Source organism: Drosophila sulfurigaster, chromosome X (assembly GCF_023558435.1).
Source record: "Drosophila sulfurigaster albostrigata strain 15112-1811.04 chromosome X, ASM2355843v2, whole genome shotgun sequence".
Taxonomy (NCBI): Eukaryota; Metazoa; Arthropoda; class Insecta; order Diptera; family Drosophilidae; genus Drosophila; species Drosophila sulfurigaster.
This window is the reverse complement of record NC_084885.1, coordinates 18540079-18555399: the sequence shown is the minus strand read 5'-3', so window position 1 is coordinate 18555399 and position 15321 is coordinate 18540079. Positions and strand designations below refer to the sequence as shown.

At 33.5% G+C, this 15321-nt stretch overlaps 1 protein-coding gene across 27 annotated transcripts in view; it reads left to right on the top strand.

The window, feature by feature from the left end:
* The first annotated feature begins 12353 nt into the window (after window positions 1-12353).
* Window positions 12354-15321, top strand: part of LOC133847934 (basement membrane-specific heparan sulfate proteoglycan core protein) — a 103322-nt gene continuing 100354 nt past the window's right edge. For 12 of the 27 annotated variants that reach the window (XM_062283246.1, XM_062283241.1, XM_062283242.1 and 9 more), the window contains exons 1-2: window positions 12358-12525; window positions 13523-13830. In XM_062283246.1, the coding sequence (XP_062139230.1) occupies window positions 13726-13830 (105 nt within the window). In that variant the 5' untranslated portion in view covers window positions 12358-12525; window positions 13523-13725. Of the gene's footprint in view, window positions 12526-13522; window positions 13831-15321 lie in introns of all 27 variants that reach the window. The other 15 variants (XM_062283259.1, XM_062283257.1, XM_062283260.1 and 12 more) reach the window with 4 other exon arrangements.

Below are 15321 nucleotides of genomic sequence, written 5' to 3'. Positions count from 1 at the left end.
AGATAATTTGCATGCCACTGAAAAACAAACTCATATTGCTGGATTGATCAGATTATACAACTGTGTACCGCAATGAATACAGTCTCATCAAATCAAAGCTCTATAGCTGCCAATTGTACAACGGATATAGTCAAAGGCTTTATTATTCCGTTGTTCGCCTTTGAATATATATATTGCTTTCTTTGATTTCATTTGTCATTTATTCTAGCTAAGTTAGTAAAATAAATTATCTATATAATTAGAAATTAATATTATTTTTGTTTTTTTTTTTTTCATTTTTTTAAATTAAATATTGATGATTATAGTAGTAAAATGAATAAAGACAAAAAGATTTTAATATTGAAATTGTTACTTTAAATATACATAGTTATCGCAAAGATGATAAAGAAAATTATAAATAAAAATGGAAATTAATTCAAAATAATATTTTAATAATGTATACTTTTTCAATTAAGTAGATATGATATTAAAATAATGATGGTTATTAAAATAAATTAGAATTTATAAATATATACATATGTTTAGAAAACTTGAATAAAATAGGTATGAAAATGAAATTAGACCGAAAAAATATATTTACATTTTTTTTTTCTTTATATATTTAAGTATTAAAAATAATTGTTTTTCATTTTATTTTTTTAATTATATTTATTTTAGTTATATTTCGTCATTCGGATAAACTATTGAACACAAAGTAATCCAATCAAAATATTATAGTCTTGTAAAATACTCGTTGCATAATAATTTTTTGTTCTGAAGCTCATAAGCAGGCTGCGTATTCTAATTAATTAAAAATGGGCTTTCAAAAAGTTGCAGAAGCTTATCTACTTAAAGGAAGAAGGAAGTGCCTTTGGAACTTTCGGAAAATGTATAGGAGAAACACCGATCGATAACAATAGATGATTTATTTATAATGTTTATCTAAGAAAAAACCTTTCCCAAACTAGTAATAACACTTTTTTGCTCAATTAATTTTTTTAATTTGAAGCTAGTAACTGAAGATTTAATGTATGTAATTAAATTTTAAAATCAATTTTAAATATTACAATTTTTAAATAAATTTCTTTTAAAATGACTTCGATTGAATGTATTCCTCTGAAGATGAATCGCAAATCAGAAATATAGAAATTGAAGAATAAATTACTTACTTTTATTTTACATTTATTTGTTGTTTATAACTCAAAGGGTATTTTGGTCTCAGCTCAGAGATTATAATTACTTGCACACACTTCACCGTTAGTTGGCTTACTTCTGCACTCCAAAGTTGTTCGAACCTTTGAATAACATTTTTACCTTCTTCATTTTTTTTTTTTTTTTTTGAAGGGGGCCCGCGGCATTGCTCTCTGGGTTTTTACGACTCTCGTGGCGTTTGGCAACATATTTTGTTTAGATAAAAATGCGATACCGGAGAAAGGCTGCAGATGAATTTTTATTATGCTTTGCTTTTGTTTACACTCGCCGTTTTATTAAGCAAAAACAAAAGAAATGTGTACACATATAAGCAAAAAAACAAAAAACAAAACGAGAAGCGTTCACAAGAGAGGCCGAGACAACGGGTGACAAATGTAAAGAGTTATCTCGTGCCACCCTGTGAGGGGATGGGACTACGAACGAGGGGGGGAGGAGGCGACAAGCACTGGCGGGGCAGGGTCCAAAGCCAGATTCTCGCACTCGTGTATTTGTATTTACCCAGCGATTGCCTTTTAATTACTTTGCAGCAAATAAACATAAACAACAAATGCGTAAGAGTTGAGTAAATTCCTTTTGTTTTTGTTAACTGTTTAGAGCCGTTTCATATTGCCCTCTCTGTTGTTGTTGTTGCTGTTGTTCTTGTTGGTGTTGTTGCTATGGCAGTGCGAGCAGTGCGGCAATATCTATTTTATCTGTTAATCTCTGGTCTTTTGATGAGCCAGCGCACTGAACCATTTAGGCCAAACATGCTAAAGGCCCAACCCGCTAAGAGCCATATTAATGAGCTATACACTACTTTGTTGCTGTGCCGAGAGCTGTGTTATAAATACTTTAACACATAAATATTTGTTCAAATACTTCATATTCTTCACATTCAAATGCCTTGTTTACAAATCAAGGTTGACTTGTAACTCGACGGCACAACACAACAAACACATTCAACATGATCGACAGTCAAATACCCTATAATGTACAAAAATCGAAAAATGTGATATTCATTTCCAACGATAATTTATTGTCTCTTAAACTTTAACCACAAATTATTGCTTTACATGAACGTTGTTTACAAATAGCTTTCAACATGCTCGAAGCCAAATACCCTGTAATAAAAAAACATTAAAAATGTGGAAGTCATTTCCAGCGTTTCCATTTATGTACCAGATAATTCCTCTTCTATTATTTACTATAAAAATGTTGGCATCAGTTTATGACAAGATTGACTTATAACTCACCGACAAAAAAAAAAACCCATATTCTATATGCTCGACAGTGAAACACCCTGGAAAAAAACTCTAAATTTTCCAACTGCTTATTTATTTTATAATTTTTTTTTTAACTTTTTTACATACAATATAATTTGTCTTTGTTAAATTATTATATTAATCTTAACACCAATTTTAACTTTTAATTTATTCATTTTATGTTTGATAACTTAATATTACAAATCGACTGTAAATGTTTCGCTCGACTGGCAAATACCCTGCACATTAAGCTCTAGATGAGTGAAAGGTTGTATACCCGCTACTCACAGGGTAGAAGGGTATTATAAATTTGTGCCATGTTTGTCTGTCCGACCGTATTAACACTTCGATCTCAGAGACTATAAGAGATAGAGATATAATATTTGTTCGCAGAAGTTTATTTTTAATTACAGCAGACAAGACTGTAGCTTTCTTACTTGTTTACACTCTCGATTTGCATTACTGAGCTGTATACCCTGTGTAATGCACATTACATTGATTACTGGAATGTTTTTTAGACACTTACATTATTTTACTGATCGACTACAAAATACCCTGTGTATTGCACATTATATTTATTACTAAAACACAAATCGCTCGATGGATGCACGGTGTGAGAGGGTCGAAGGTGCGCACGAAACTTAAGCCCTTGGAAACGGAGAAAGTATTTTGGCAAATTTCTTGTAAATTTGATCGAAATAGATTTTAATTAATTTGATGGCATTAAATTTGACTTGGCTGCTTCTTTGCCAGCCCAACTCGACCATTGTGTAAGTGTTGTAATTATTGTTGTAATTTGAAATTGTAAATGTCCCCAAAGAATTCCCATACCCTCCCCCCCCAGTTCATCTCCCGCTCGAAGAAGCCGCTCAATGCTCAATGCGATTGGCACCGGACCGATAAAACGGGCTCGTCAATTAAATTGATGGGCAAAATTCAATGGTGTCACAAATGCGTGTGTGCGTGTGTATGTGTGTGTGTGTGTGTGTGGGCGAAAGCACACGCACTTTGACCTTAATTAAGGTAAAAGCAAGTTGGCAAAAAGCAATACAGCAACCAAAAACCAAAAAAAAAATACAAGAAGAATAATAAAATGAGCAAAAATGTGTAAATCAGAGGACGAATGAAGGGAAATGGTCAACGATTAGCAACTCGGTTGCGTGGCAAAGTTCAAAGTGAGCCGTGCTTAAAATGCGAAACAGAAGCAACGGCAAAGGCAAAGGGCAAATGGCAAATGGCAAATGGCTTGAGAAATTTTATTGAAATGAATTTGGCCAAATCGAAACTGTCAATCGTCGAGTTGTTAAGAAAATGAAAATGGAAAATGAAATTCAAAATCGTTTAAGCAGTGCAATTTGTCAAGGGTTTCCCAACCCCCCACCCCTCCCTTCCCTTCCCTTTCCTTCCCTTCCAGCCAGGTCATAAGCCTCTCACACACATATAGTACACACACAAACACACACCCTCTGACATGTGAGCTTTTTTTTTACCCTTGCGATTGTCGAAGAGGGTAGAAAAAGTGTGTCAAAAGTTTTGTACATTGCTTCGGGGGGAGCAGCGCACAGCGCACACTGACACAAATTTAATTAATATTTAATAATGCTTAGCGCTCCTTTTTCTTTTGCACTCGACCTCCTTTATTTCACTGATTTTCTAAAGTCCTTGCGTCCCTTAAATGCCGCTTGCTGCATGCTAATTTGATACAATTGGAATTTAGCTCATGCTCGCAGCAAATTGTATTCAATTACTATGCCACTTAGCAACGATGTCAAACTATTAACTGGTTTCGCTATGTTTTCAGTTTTCTTTTACAGTTAATTTCATTTCGAACAGCGCCTTAAAGTATGCAACTTTTTTACCTAGGTATAAATTGTAAATCGAATTCAAAAAAAGGGATTCGGTGTTTAAGAAAAGAAAAGAAAATGAAAAGAATTAGAAACAACTTATTTATTAAATTATAAAAGTTTTTATTTATTTATAGAATAATAATAAAATAATTAATCTTTATCTTAAAAATGAAAAATTCTTTTGTTGACTTAAAAGTTCCTCAGTTTCTTCCTTAATATCTGCAAAGCGTTTACTTATAGTCATAAAATAGTATATTTATTCTTATATTTATTCTATTATTTTTTTTATAATCTAGCTAAGCAAATTAAACTTAGTTACAATAAGTAAAGATACATTGAGAATTAAATTAATTAAATTAACATTTTTGTTGTGATATAAACTAAAAATTAAATTGCCACAGAATAGAAATAGTATAGTAATTAAAAATGACTAAACAAAATTTTATTTGAATTTAAATTAAAAACTAAAATGTCACAAAGTAGAAAAGTATAGAAAATAAAAATAAATATATAGCATTTATTTGAATTAATATTAATAATTTAATTGCCAAAAAATGGAAATACTCTACTAAACAAGTTTAAAGAAAAATAAATAAAAAAATATAAATATATAAAATTTGAAAGAAATATTAAAAATGTACAATAATTGGGCAATAGTTTAAATACGAATATTTATATTTTTACAAATATGTATAAATTTAATATACATTGTAATCAATAAAAATTTCATCACTTTTTCACCGGGTATTCGACCACTGTACAGTCATGTGTGTGATGGAGGCAGAATCTATTGTCAATTGCCACATAGTCGAAAACTTGTGCAACTCAATTGAATACCTGCGATGCACAATTACATGTGTGCGTCCACAAGTTGGTGGCAAAGCGGCACATGCAACAATGTTGTTGGGAGAAGGACAACAAGCCGCAAAAGTTTTGCAGGATGTGCGAATGTGCGATGTGGAATGAAATGTGCGCTGCAGCTAAAAATATGCAAGTATGTATGTGTTGAATAGAGTCAACTTAATGCAAAGTGAGGGGAAAGTGAATTATTTACAGCGACAATTAAATGGAAATTACGAAAAATGCCGCAACTTTTTGTGGCACCCAAACAAAATGGGCGTAAAAGCGCACTTACACACTTACGTATACAAGAGGCAGAGGCAGAAGCAGAAGCAGAAGCGTCGCACAACAAGTTGCCACAACATCAAACACGTGACTGCTAGAGGTACTGGCAATCATGCAACAGAATGTGGCATGCCGCATGCGGCAACATTTAGCGCTGGTTGCGTTTTAGTCGTCGTTGCTGTTTGTTAACTCGATTCGCATGTAAATTGAATACAAATGCATTACACTCGTTACACTTTATTTCATTTTGTTTTTAATGGAAATAAATTAATGGAAAACGTAAAAGTAGAAGAATAATTCAATTATAATTTTTAGAATGCATTTTAATGCTTTTTATCTTAGATCTTAGAGAGAAAATTGTATTTAAGGGAAAAAAACATACTTACTTCGGGTTTTAGTTGCTATGGCTGACAATCTGGTATATTTTGTACTCTATGGTATATTTTGAATGTTGCACTATAACATTATAAGGTCAGATATATCGTTTGGTATATTTTTAATATCTTTGCAGTATTTTTATTTGGTATATTCTAAAATTAATTCCGCACTATTTTGTTTTTATTCAAAATGGGTAGTGAGTATCTCACAGTCGAGCACACTCGACTGTAGCTTGCTTACTTGTTTATAAATACAATAGTAACTATAGTCTATGGCTGACAATCTGGTATATGATGGATAATGTGGTATATTTTGAATGGTATTATACCAATATACCAAAAACACAGAGTTTGAAACATTTCAGTATTTTTGTGGTATATTAATTTGGTATATTTTAGTATTGATATCACATATTGTATGATACTATGTAAATATACCAAAATACGCAACCATTGGAATATTTCAGTATATTGCGGTACATTAATTCGGTATATTTTAGAAATAATATCGCATTCAAATTAGATAGCGAGTATCTCAAAGTCGAGCACGCTCGACTGTAGCTTACTTACTGGTTTTAGTCTTATTTTGAGAATTTGTAGATTTTCTGACTAATGTTCTTAGTTTCTGTTTTTTTTTTCAATGTAATTCATCTAGAGCTGATTTTGATTTCTTCATTAATTTAATGATAACATTTTAAATATATATCGCTTGAGTTAATACATTTACTTCCTTTGTGTTCAAAAGTCTCTTTAAAATAATGTCTCTATAAAATGCTGACAGCAATGCAAATTTACATCATTTCGATATACATTTTTAATAATTAAAATTCCCTTGAATAATACAAAAGTGCAATTGTCTGCATCCAAACTTAATCATAGTCTATGAAATCGTAGTGACTAATTCGTAGATACGAATAGAAATGTACTTTTGAATAAATACTGATGACTAACTCACCGAATGCTGTTTCACATTTGAAAATTCACACACACACACACACACACACACACACACCCATGCAATGTGCAATGCAATCATGTGAATAATATATACACAAAAGCAATGTCCAAATACGTAAATAAGTTTACCGAACATGAATAGTAGGAATATATTTGCTTGTATTTGCTGACAACGTAATTAAAGCATCAATTTACATATTTGACGATTGACTATTATTCGTTACGTATACGCCACGTTAAACGCAGGATGTATTTGCATAACACCCCATCACGATGTTTGTATCTATTAGCTAAACAATTGTACATTTATTGGCATATTAATCACACGCCAAGTGTTATGTACTCCAATTTGGCGACTCACATATCAAATAACAACGCGCTTAGCTTACGTCGAGCATTTTTACGCAGTAATTTTAGCTTACGAAATCCTTTTTTATCTTCTCTACATTTCATTTTGATTCGTATATACAACATTATTTTGCTAATTCAAATTCTAATTTTAACCACTTTAAAATCTTTGCACAGAAATTATCTTAGCTTAAATAACCAATTGATAAGTCTAAATTAATGGCTGTCTAATATGGCTGAAAAAAGTTTATTTATTGTAATATTACTCAAAACAAGTAAGAAAGTTACAGTCGAGTGTGCTCGACTGTGAGATACCCGCTACCCACTTTTAATAAAGGCAAAATATTGCAGTATCATTTTCAAAATATACCGAAAATACTAAAAAATACTAAAAATTGGTATATTGTATATACCAAAATTCGTAACTCTAGCTTTAAAATTACGCTTGTTATTCGATTTGTTTGATTTGCAGGGGCGAAAGTGGGCGTGGCAAAATTTGAGACAAACTTGATCTGCGTGCAAACATAACAAATGCTGTCGAAAAAAAATTATAGCTCTATCTCTTATAGTCTCTGAGATCCAGTGTTTCATACGGACGGACGGACAGACACACAGACGGACAGACGGACATGGCTAGATCGTCTCGGCTGTTGACGCTGATCAAGTATATCTAAAAATAAACCAATTAAAGATGAAATATTATACAAATATGATATTTCATATCTTAATGCATGCTTTTAAGTTAAAATACTAATGTACCATTAAATGCAATAAAAACATTAATATATTATTGCTGCACAGTTTCCTTCCAAAAGTATTTCCTTTAATCAAAAGTTCATCTTACACATATATATTATTGAATTACTGCTAAAACATATATTACGTATAGCTTGCGAACAACAAATAAATTCGTGATCTTATTTTTGAAACTCTTTTAATTTTTCTTATCATGAAAAGTAATTGTAACAAGTTATTTTTAATGATGATGAGAAGATAATGATTTTTGAGTAAGGTTATAAATAATCACAAAAATTGTTTACTTTTATAATTCTTTACTATATAACATACTTTATGGTATGAATCTTCTTTTCAAGATTTCACCAAAAAAGTTAAAACAAATCGGAGCCGTAATTTATTGTTTAATATTTTTTGATTTTTCTTTGGCTAAGTCAACTGTTCCACACAGAGAAAAAAAATTTTAATACAAAAATTTTGATTTAAGAATTTTTTTTTTATCTTAAAAAGAACAATCTTGAAATAACATTTTTACGCTGAAACAATCTTTAATCAAGATTTTTATACTAAATTTGCAGTTTTAAGACTGAAAACATTTTATTTTAAGATTAAAATCTTGCTTCAAGAAGGTTTTTTTCTAGATTGAATAGTAGATAATATATTATTTCTGCATTTTAGTATTTCTCACAATATATTTTTATCAATTCTTGAAGTAATTTAGAACGTTTAAAAACAATTTAACTAAAAGAATAAGAATTTAACTACCAAATATGAGATGCTAAACTAAAAAGTTGCAATACGATAAAAAGATTGGCTAGACGAAGCTTTGGAAGTTGAGCTTTTGTTGACTTGGCTAAAAGCTTCTGCAGCCAGTCTGTGCACAGTGACTGTCAAACTGCGAAAATGCCAAAACACCAAACTGTGCTAACAGCCAAAAGCAGCTGAGGTGAATTTCGTGGCCTTAACATTTGAGTGTGCAGCAGCGATTTTGCGTCAATGTCTTTGATGTTGATAAAGCATTATTTTGCCGTTGATAATGGAGGCGCCCAACTTCATTCACATAATCCGCAAGACTTTGAATTATTATATACTATACTATGTATGCATGAATGTATGTATGTATATGTATGCGTGATGTATATGTTAATGCGGCTGATAAGCGCTGGCCACCTCTGACTCTGCAGAAGGCAGGCAAACGAAATCAAGTATACATATGTGTGTTTATAGATTTGGAGTGCTGCGTGTTCTTGAGCAGTCTGACCCAAATAGTGAGCGGTTGAACTGATATGACAGGTCGCTACTTATTGATAGCCAGACTCACAGCAGCACAGCTCAACAGCAGCAAGCAGCCAGCAGCCAGCAGCGAAGAGCCAATAGCCAACAGCATTCGCATTTAGTAATTAAGATGATTTATTTTTAGAATTCAAGACTATCAAGAACGGAAGCCACAAATTCAAATCTCTTGCCTGAGCCTTTGCTTTTGCGTTTGATTCGTTTTTTTGGCTTGTCTTGTCTTTTTGTTTTTGTTTTTGTTGTTTTTTTGGGGTATTCTTATAAGCGTAAAATTCGCAACACGTCCATTGGTCGGTTGCCGTCTGTTGGCGGTGTGAGGCAAGCTGCCGGGAGGAGGTGGCATGGAGTGTTAACTGTTGGTCGACGGTTTTGACGCATGCGCTCAGCTTGCCGCTTAGCAGCAAGGCGCCAATGGGAAGCCCGCCTGCTGTGGGTGGCTCAGTTGGAACCGTGTTGGACTGTGCGTGCCTCATGGGAGCAGTGGGTGGAGTTGGGGGAGGCTTTCTGACTCGGCTGCCACACGATGTTGCAAGCGATGTTGCCAATTTGTGACAGCAGGACAGCAGCTCGAAATTCTTTATGTGCAAACACTTTTGATCTCACATCAAATGTTGCGGCCAATGAGTCACATAATAAATTTCAGAAATGAACATTCAAATGAATATTCAAAAATGCGACAAATGTCATTTTTATTATTATTTTGAATTCATTTAAGTGCAGAATTTCAAATATTTAAAAGTAGATAATATAAATATAGTACAAACCTCTTCATTTTAATTTTTAATATTCAATAAATGATTTTAATGAATACAATTTGTAAAATCTTAGCTGAAAATAAGTATGAAAAATTTAGATTTAAAAAATATGCGTAAGGATTAAAAAAATTTAAGTATTATCTTAAAAATTATTTATTATTAATGCTTGGTAGAAAATGCTAAATTAAATGATATGCAATAAAACTTCAAAAATTAAGTAGACATTACAATATCAATAAAAAAAAAACAACTTAATACATTTTACATATAGTATGAATATTCGATCTTAAAATTTCAAAATATAATTTTCGAATTTTTTACCTTTTGAAATGTACTACAATATAAGGTTTTTAATAACTATAATAAAGATAATAATGTTTCTTTATTATTATTTAATGACAAATATATTTGATATACCAAATTTTACATTTAAATTTAACATTTATCCGATTAATATAATAAATAATAATGCTATCTTAATATTATTTTAAAAATACTTTTAAATCTACATAAAATTGTATATTTTAAACACATAAATAAAATTTAAAAAATTGAACATATGCAATCAAAGTACATTTATTATTCCAAATAGTTTTTGCAAATGTCAATTGATAAAATTGTAAATAAATTTACTAGCTGATGCGTTACTCTATCTTAATCTATCTAATCTACCATAAAGGCAAAATAAATATAAATTATATAATAAAGGTAAGTGATAATTAAATTAAAGTGTCATTCTTATTAACCCGCATTTCACATAGGTTAGTAGACAAACACACACTTACAAACACACACTTACACACTTTCTTCAAGTCATAAAAAATGAGTGGAAAGTGAAAACAGTAAAAGGCCTATGTAAACTAACCTAAAGCCTTCACTTCTCTCATTTGTAGGCGATTTGTTTGCACTTTATCTCGCTGTTTATACCCTATATGCGTTGTGTTGCAAAAGGGTATGCTAAAATGAATATATATAGCATTTAAAAAGGACGACAAATAAATATATATATTATTGGAAAATATTTACGTTCATTATAGTAAATAATAGGAAATAAATACTAGTAATTGTTTCAAATGGTGTGAAATGCAAACACAGTAAGGTACTGTGAAAGCTGGAAAGTTAAAAAAAAGAGTTCAACTAATGGCAAATGCATACACCAATATTACAACAGCGCCATCTATCGAAACAAACAAACAAAATCTCACTCACAATAAATTCATACACACACACGCCATACATACTTGTATGTATGTATGTATGTATGTGCATTATCAGTTGGTGTTGCATTTGGGTTGCTGTTTTGCTTCGTGTTCGCTTCTTCACGCCATTTTATCAGTTGACCTACAGAGCGTCAGTGGAGCGCAGACTTCGGCGTCGCTGCCGCCGTTTACGTTAACCGTTAACATCAACGACAGCGACAGCAAGAATCGGGAGTCGCAGTGAGCAACGGCACTGCATTTGTTGTTGCTATTGTTCCAGTTAAATGTGTACTCGCTGTCCAAAGCTGACAGAGATAAAGCATCTGGGGTTGGGCCCTGGGCTCGAGTACACGCACACACACACATACACACACACTTTTCCCATGGAACTAAATTAGTGCAGAGCACAAACTTTGCATCCTGTTGCCGATAAATATGAGAACACACACACACAGTCCGTTAGTTAGTCGCACAAGCGCAGAGCGCAGCGATAAACTTTTGCTGCAGCGCAGCCACCCACGCCACGAAGTTAGTGGAGAGAGCGCAGTTACTTTGGTTAAAGAGAGCATGGAAGAGAGCGCAAAGCAAGAGAGAGTGTAAGCGACAGCAACGCAACAGGCTTGGCAAATGCAGTCAACGTCTGCGTAGACGTCAACGGCGGCTGCGCTTCACTTCAGTGTTGGGCTACAGCCATAAGTCAGGAACTGAAAATAACAAGAACAACAACGCAAAACTTCGCCGCCAACGCTAACGTTAACGGTGCACAGTGGTTCAATGTGGGTTTTATTGAACCTTCCAGGGATTACTGTTTTGTAAATGATAAAATTTAATGCCACATGAAAAAATAAAATATTATTTTTTAAGTATAAACTATGAGTTTTTTTTAAATTACAATTATTAATATTATGTGATTACGTGAAGATTCATTGTATATAGTAGAAATAATATACAATTTAATTTCATTTAAGTTTGTTCATTTTTAAGTAATCAAAACTGTATTTGCAATGGCTAATAATCCATTCGATATACATAAATTTTCCTTGAGCACTTACGAACATAACTAAAACATGCCTTATTTCATGTTGTGTCACGGTAAAACATGCGGCGACTTTGCACGTTGAGTTTCGTCGCAGCATTAGTGCATTTGGCTATGTGTGCTTGCGCCTGTATGTATGAGAGTATGTTTGCGTGTGCTTGTGTGCTTTGGCTCTTCGGGACTTGTTCGGTTTTACATTCGCGGGTCGTTCGTGTGCTGTCTTCAACGGTGTCAGCAGCGTCGCTGTCAAAGTTCTTCCAGTTGGACATTCGGTTGCGCGCCGTTGTACGAGACGGTCGCACAATTTTCGGTGCGTTGTTCTTGGAGCCTACGATTGCGACTGCGACTGCGATTGCCACTTCGACTACGATTGCGATTGCGACTGCGACGCCTGGCCGCCTGGCTGTCTCACACAATTGTTGTTGGTGTTGTTTCCTTCTTGTGGCTGTTCAAGTGCAATATATTTTTTTTAAAGTGTCCAAATCAAGTGAAAATTGTTTTGTTTTCTTTTTTTTGGTTGTTGTCCACCTCGAAGGATACAGTTCGCAATAAATGAAAACCGCGCGCGCCGAAGGATCGTTAAAAACGTTGCTTGCGTCTCTACTGCCCGCTCTTTGCCGCTTTTTCGTCTTTTTCTTGCGCTTCGCTTTCGCTTTGCTGCGTTGAACAGTTTTAGTGCAGCAAAAAAGAAAGGAAGGCAGGAAGAAAGAAGCGAACAGAGTGCGCCAAGGGCTAGGCATATTTAATAAGCAAAAGAAGACGCGAGAAAAGAATTAAGAACATAACAAAATAATCGATACACACTCGATAATCATGCAACGAAACGGGCAAACAGTGGCCGAAAAGACATTTGAAAACATTTTTGAAAATCCGCGCGCGAAATGCAAATCGAAACCAAACGCCGACAAATGCAATCAAAATTAAATGCAAAGCAATAATCGATAAATACAAAACTAAAAATGAAGGCTAAAAGCAAAATATTTGGAAAAGCTTTCTGATCATTTTAGGATTGCGGAATTTTGAGCAGCTTCTTCTTTCATTCCCTTTCCCGTTCCATAGCGTTTCGCTTCGTTGCGTTTGCGACTTCTTCATCTGTTTCTCAGCCATCGTTTTCTGGCGAATTCGCGTTTTGACTTGGCTTTTTTCCCTTTTCGGTTTTTTCGTTTTGTGTTTTCTTTTCATTTTTTTTTTGTCTTTGCGGTTGCGGCTTTTGGTTTCATGCATATAACTTTTATTTTTTGTTGATTTTTATTTTTTTTTTGCTCTTCCCTTTTTTTTTTTGTTATTATTTTTGCTGATCTTGAATAATTTGATGTCAGATTGCGTGTTTCCTCAGACCATTTACAATTGCCGTGACAATTACTGAATTAAAAAGTTTTGCCTTTAAACAAAAATATACAACAAATTACTCATTACAGTGCCATATATAACATCGTAACCTTTTCTTTTCGAAACGCATTGAAAACAAACACACACCTCGAATACGAACCTAAAAACTGCCCATTTTACAATTTACAAAACAAGAATACTAAATAAATATAATAATTTAAATAACCAAATAGCTGCCAAATCAAATATATACTCGTAAACAAATCAAAAAATAATATAAAAATATATAACCATGGGATCAACGGGATCCCAGCGACACACGCTGTCGCTCCTGTGGCGTCTCTTCGCCGTTATCCTTGTGCTCAATGCCTGCCACGTATCGCTGAGTAATGGAAAGGTGAGTAAACTGACTGAAAATCAAAGGATACATCAAAAAATAACATAAATTGCGACAAGGGAAACATTTCTGATAGTTGGGTGGCAACATCTCAACAATCTTTACTTCAACAGTCTGAAAGAGAAAGCAAGAGAGATAGTAAAAGAGAAAGAACGCTGCTCGCATGATCTAGTTTTCCTATGGGCGATGACACAACACCCCAAACTGCCAGCGAACGAACTTGAACTATTTTACATACATATAATATTCAACATTATCGTACAACGAAGAAGAAAAAAAACAGAATTCAATTTATAGACATACTATTGTATATGTATGTATACACATACTTAGTCTCAGTCACTAGCTTGTTGTTGACCTTTGCTCATTTGTAACAAATTAATAAAAACCTAATGAAAATGAGCCACACACATAGTCGTAAAGTTGCATAAAAATTATATGGTAAAATAGAAGTAGGCAGTCGAATCGACAAAAAAAAAAAAAACTTGTGTACGCATTACTTATCAGCATATCACGGAGAGTCGCAACTAGAGACAGAGCAAGAGGGAGAGAAACAGAAAGAGAGAGAGAGAGAGAGAGAGAGAGAGAGAGAGAGAGAGAGAGTGAGAGAAATAGAGTTGGGTTTGTTTGAAAAAAAAAAAAATGAAAAATATATTAAGATCGAGCGTTTGTTGCTCTATATGCAACACATATTCGTATCATCGACTGATACCGGATTTCATAGGCGACGGCACTGTCCTCTAATTAAATCGAAACAATTATTTTTGTGTCTGTTTTTGGCCTCGATCGGGTCAAGCACACGGGGTTATCGTAATGCCGAATAAAGCAACGACACTTCAATAAGATTCTTTATATTTTTATGAGGATTTTTGGTTCATGTGATTTTCATTTTATTTTTTGGGTTGCCAATTTGAGTGTTTGTGAAATTCAGAAAAAATGTCTCTATCTATCTGCAAGGGTGTGCGAGTGTGCGTATGTGTGTGTGTGTGTATGTGTGTGTTTGTGTTTGCCCCCATCATAATGAGCTGAGAGCTGATAGCAAAAATTCTTATCTGCCCTGTTAATGACATGTAGTCGAAGTCATCGCTGTTGTCCGTCGTCTTGCAATGAAATAATTTCTTAAATTAACATTTCACAAAACAACAAGAAATAAATGTGGCAAATGTTATTTCAAATTCAATTTATTATTTCGTATTCTTTTTTCGGCTCAACTCTGAGTTCATCAATGATTTTTATCGCATCGGAAATTGCGTAAATGAGGCCAATCCGCATTGGACTTCAACATAAAGTCCCGATTGCTGCAACTTGGCGTGCCTTATCATGCCACAAGGAGCGACAGAGAAAGAGAGAGAGAGTGGGAGAGAGAGCAAGCAAGCACATTTAATTCTGCAAAAAGCATAAATCAATTATAAGAATTGGTTGAACATAGAATGAAGTTACTCCGCGTATGCGTAACAAAAACTGTAAACTGCAAATTGCGCATACGCAACA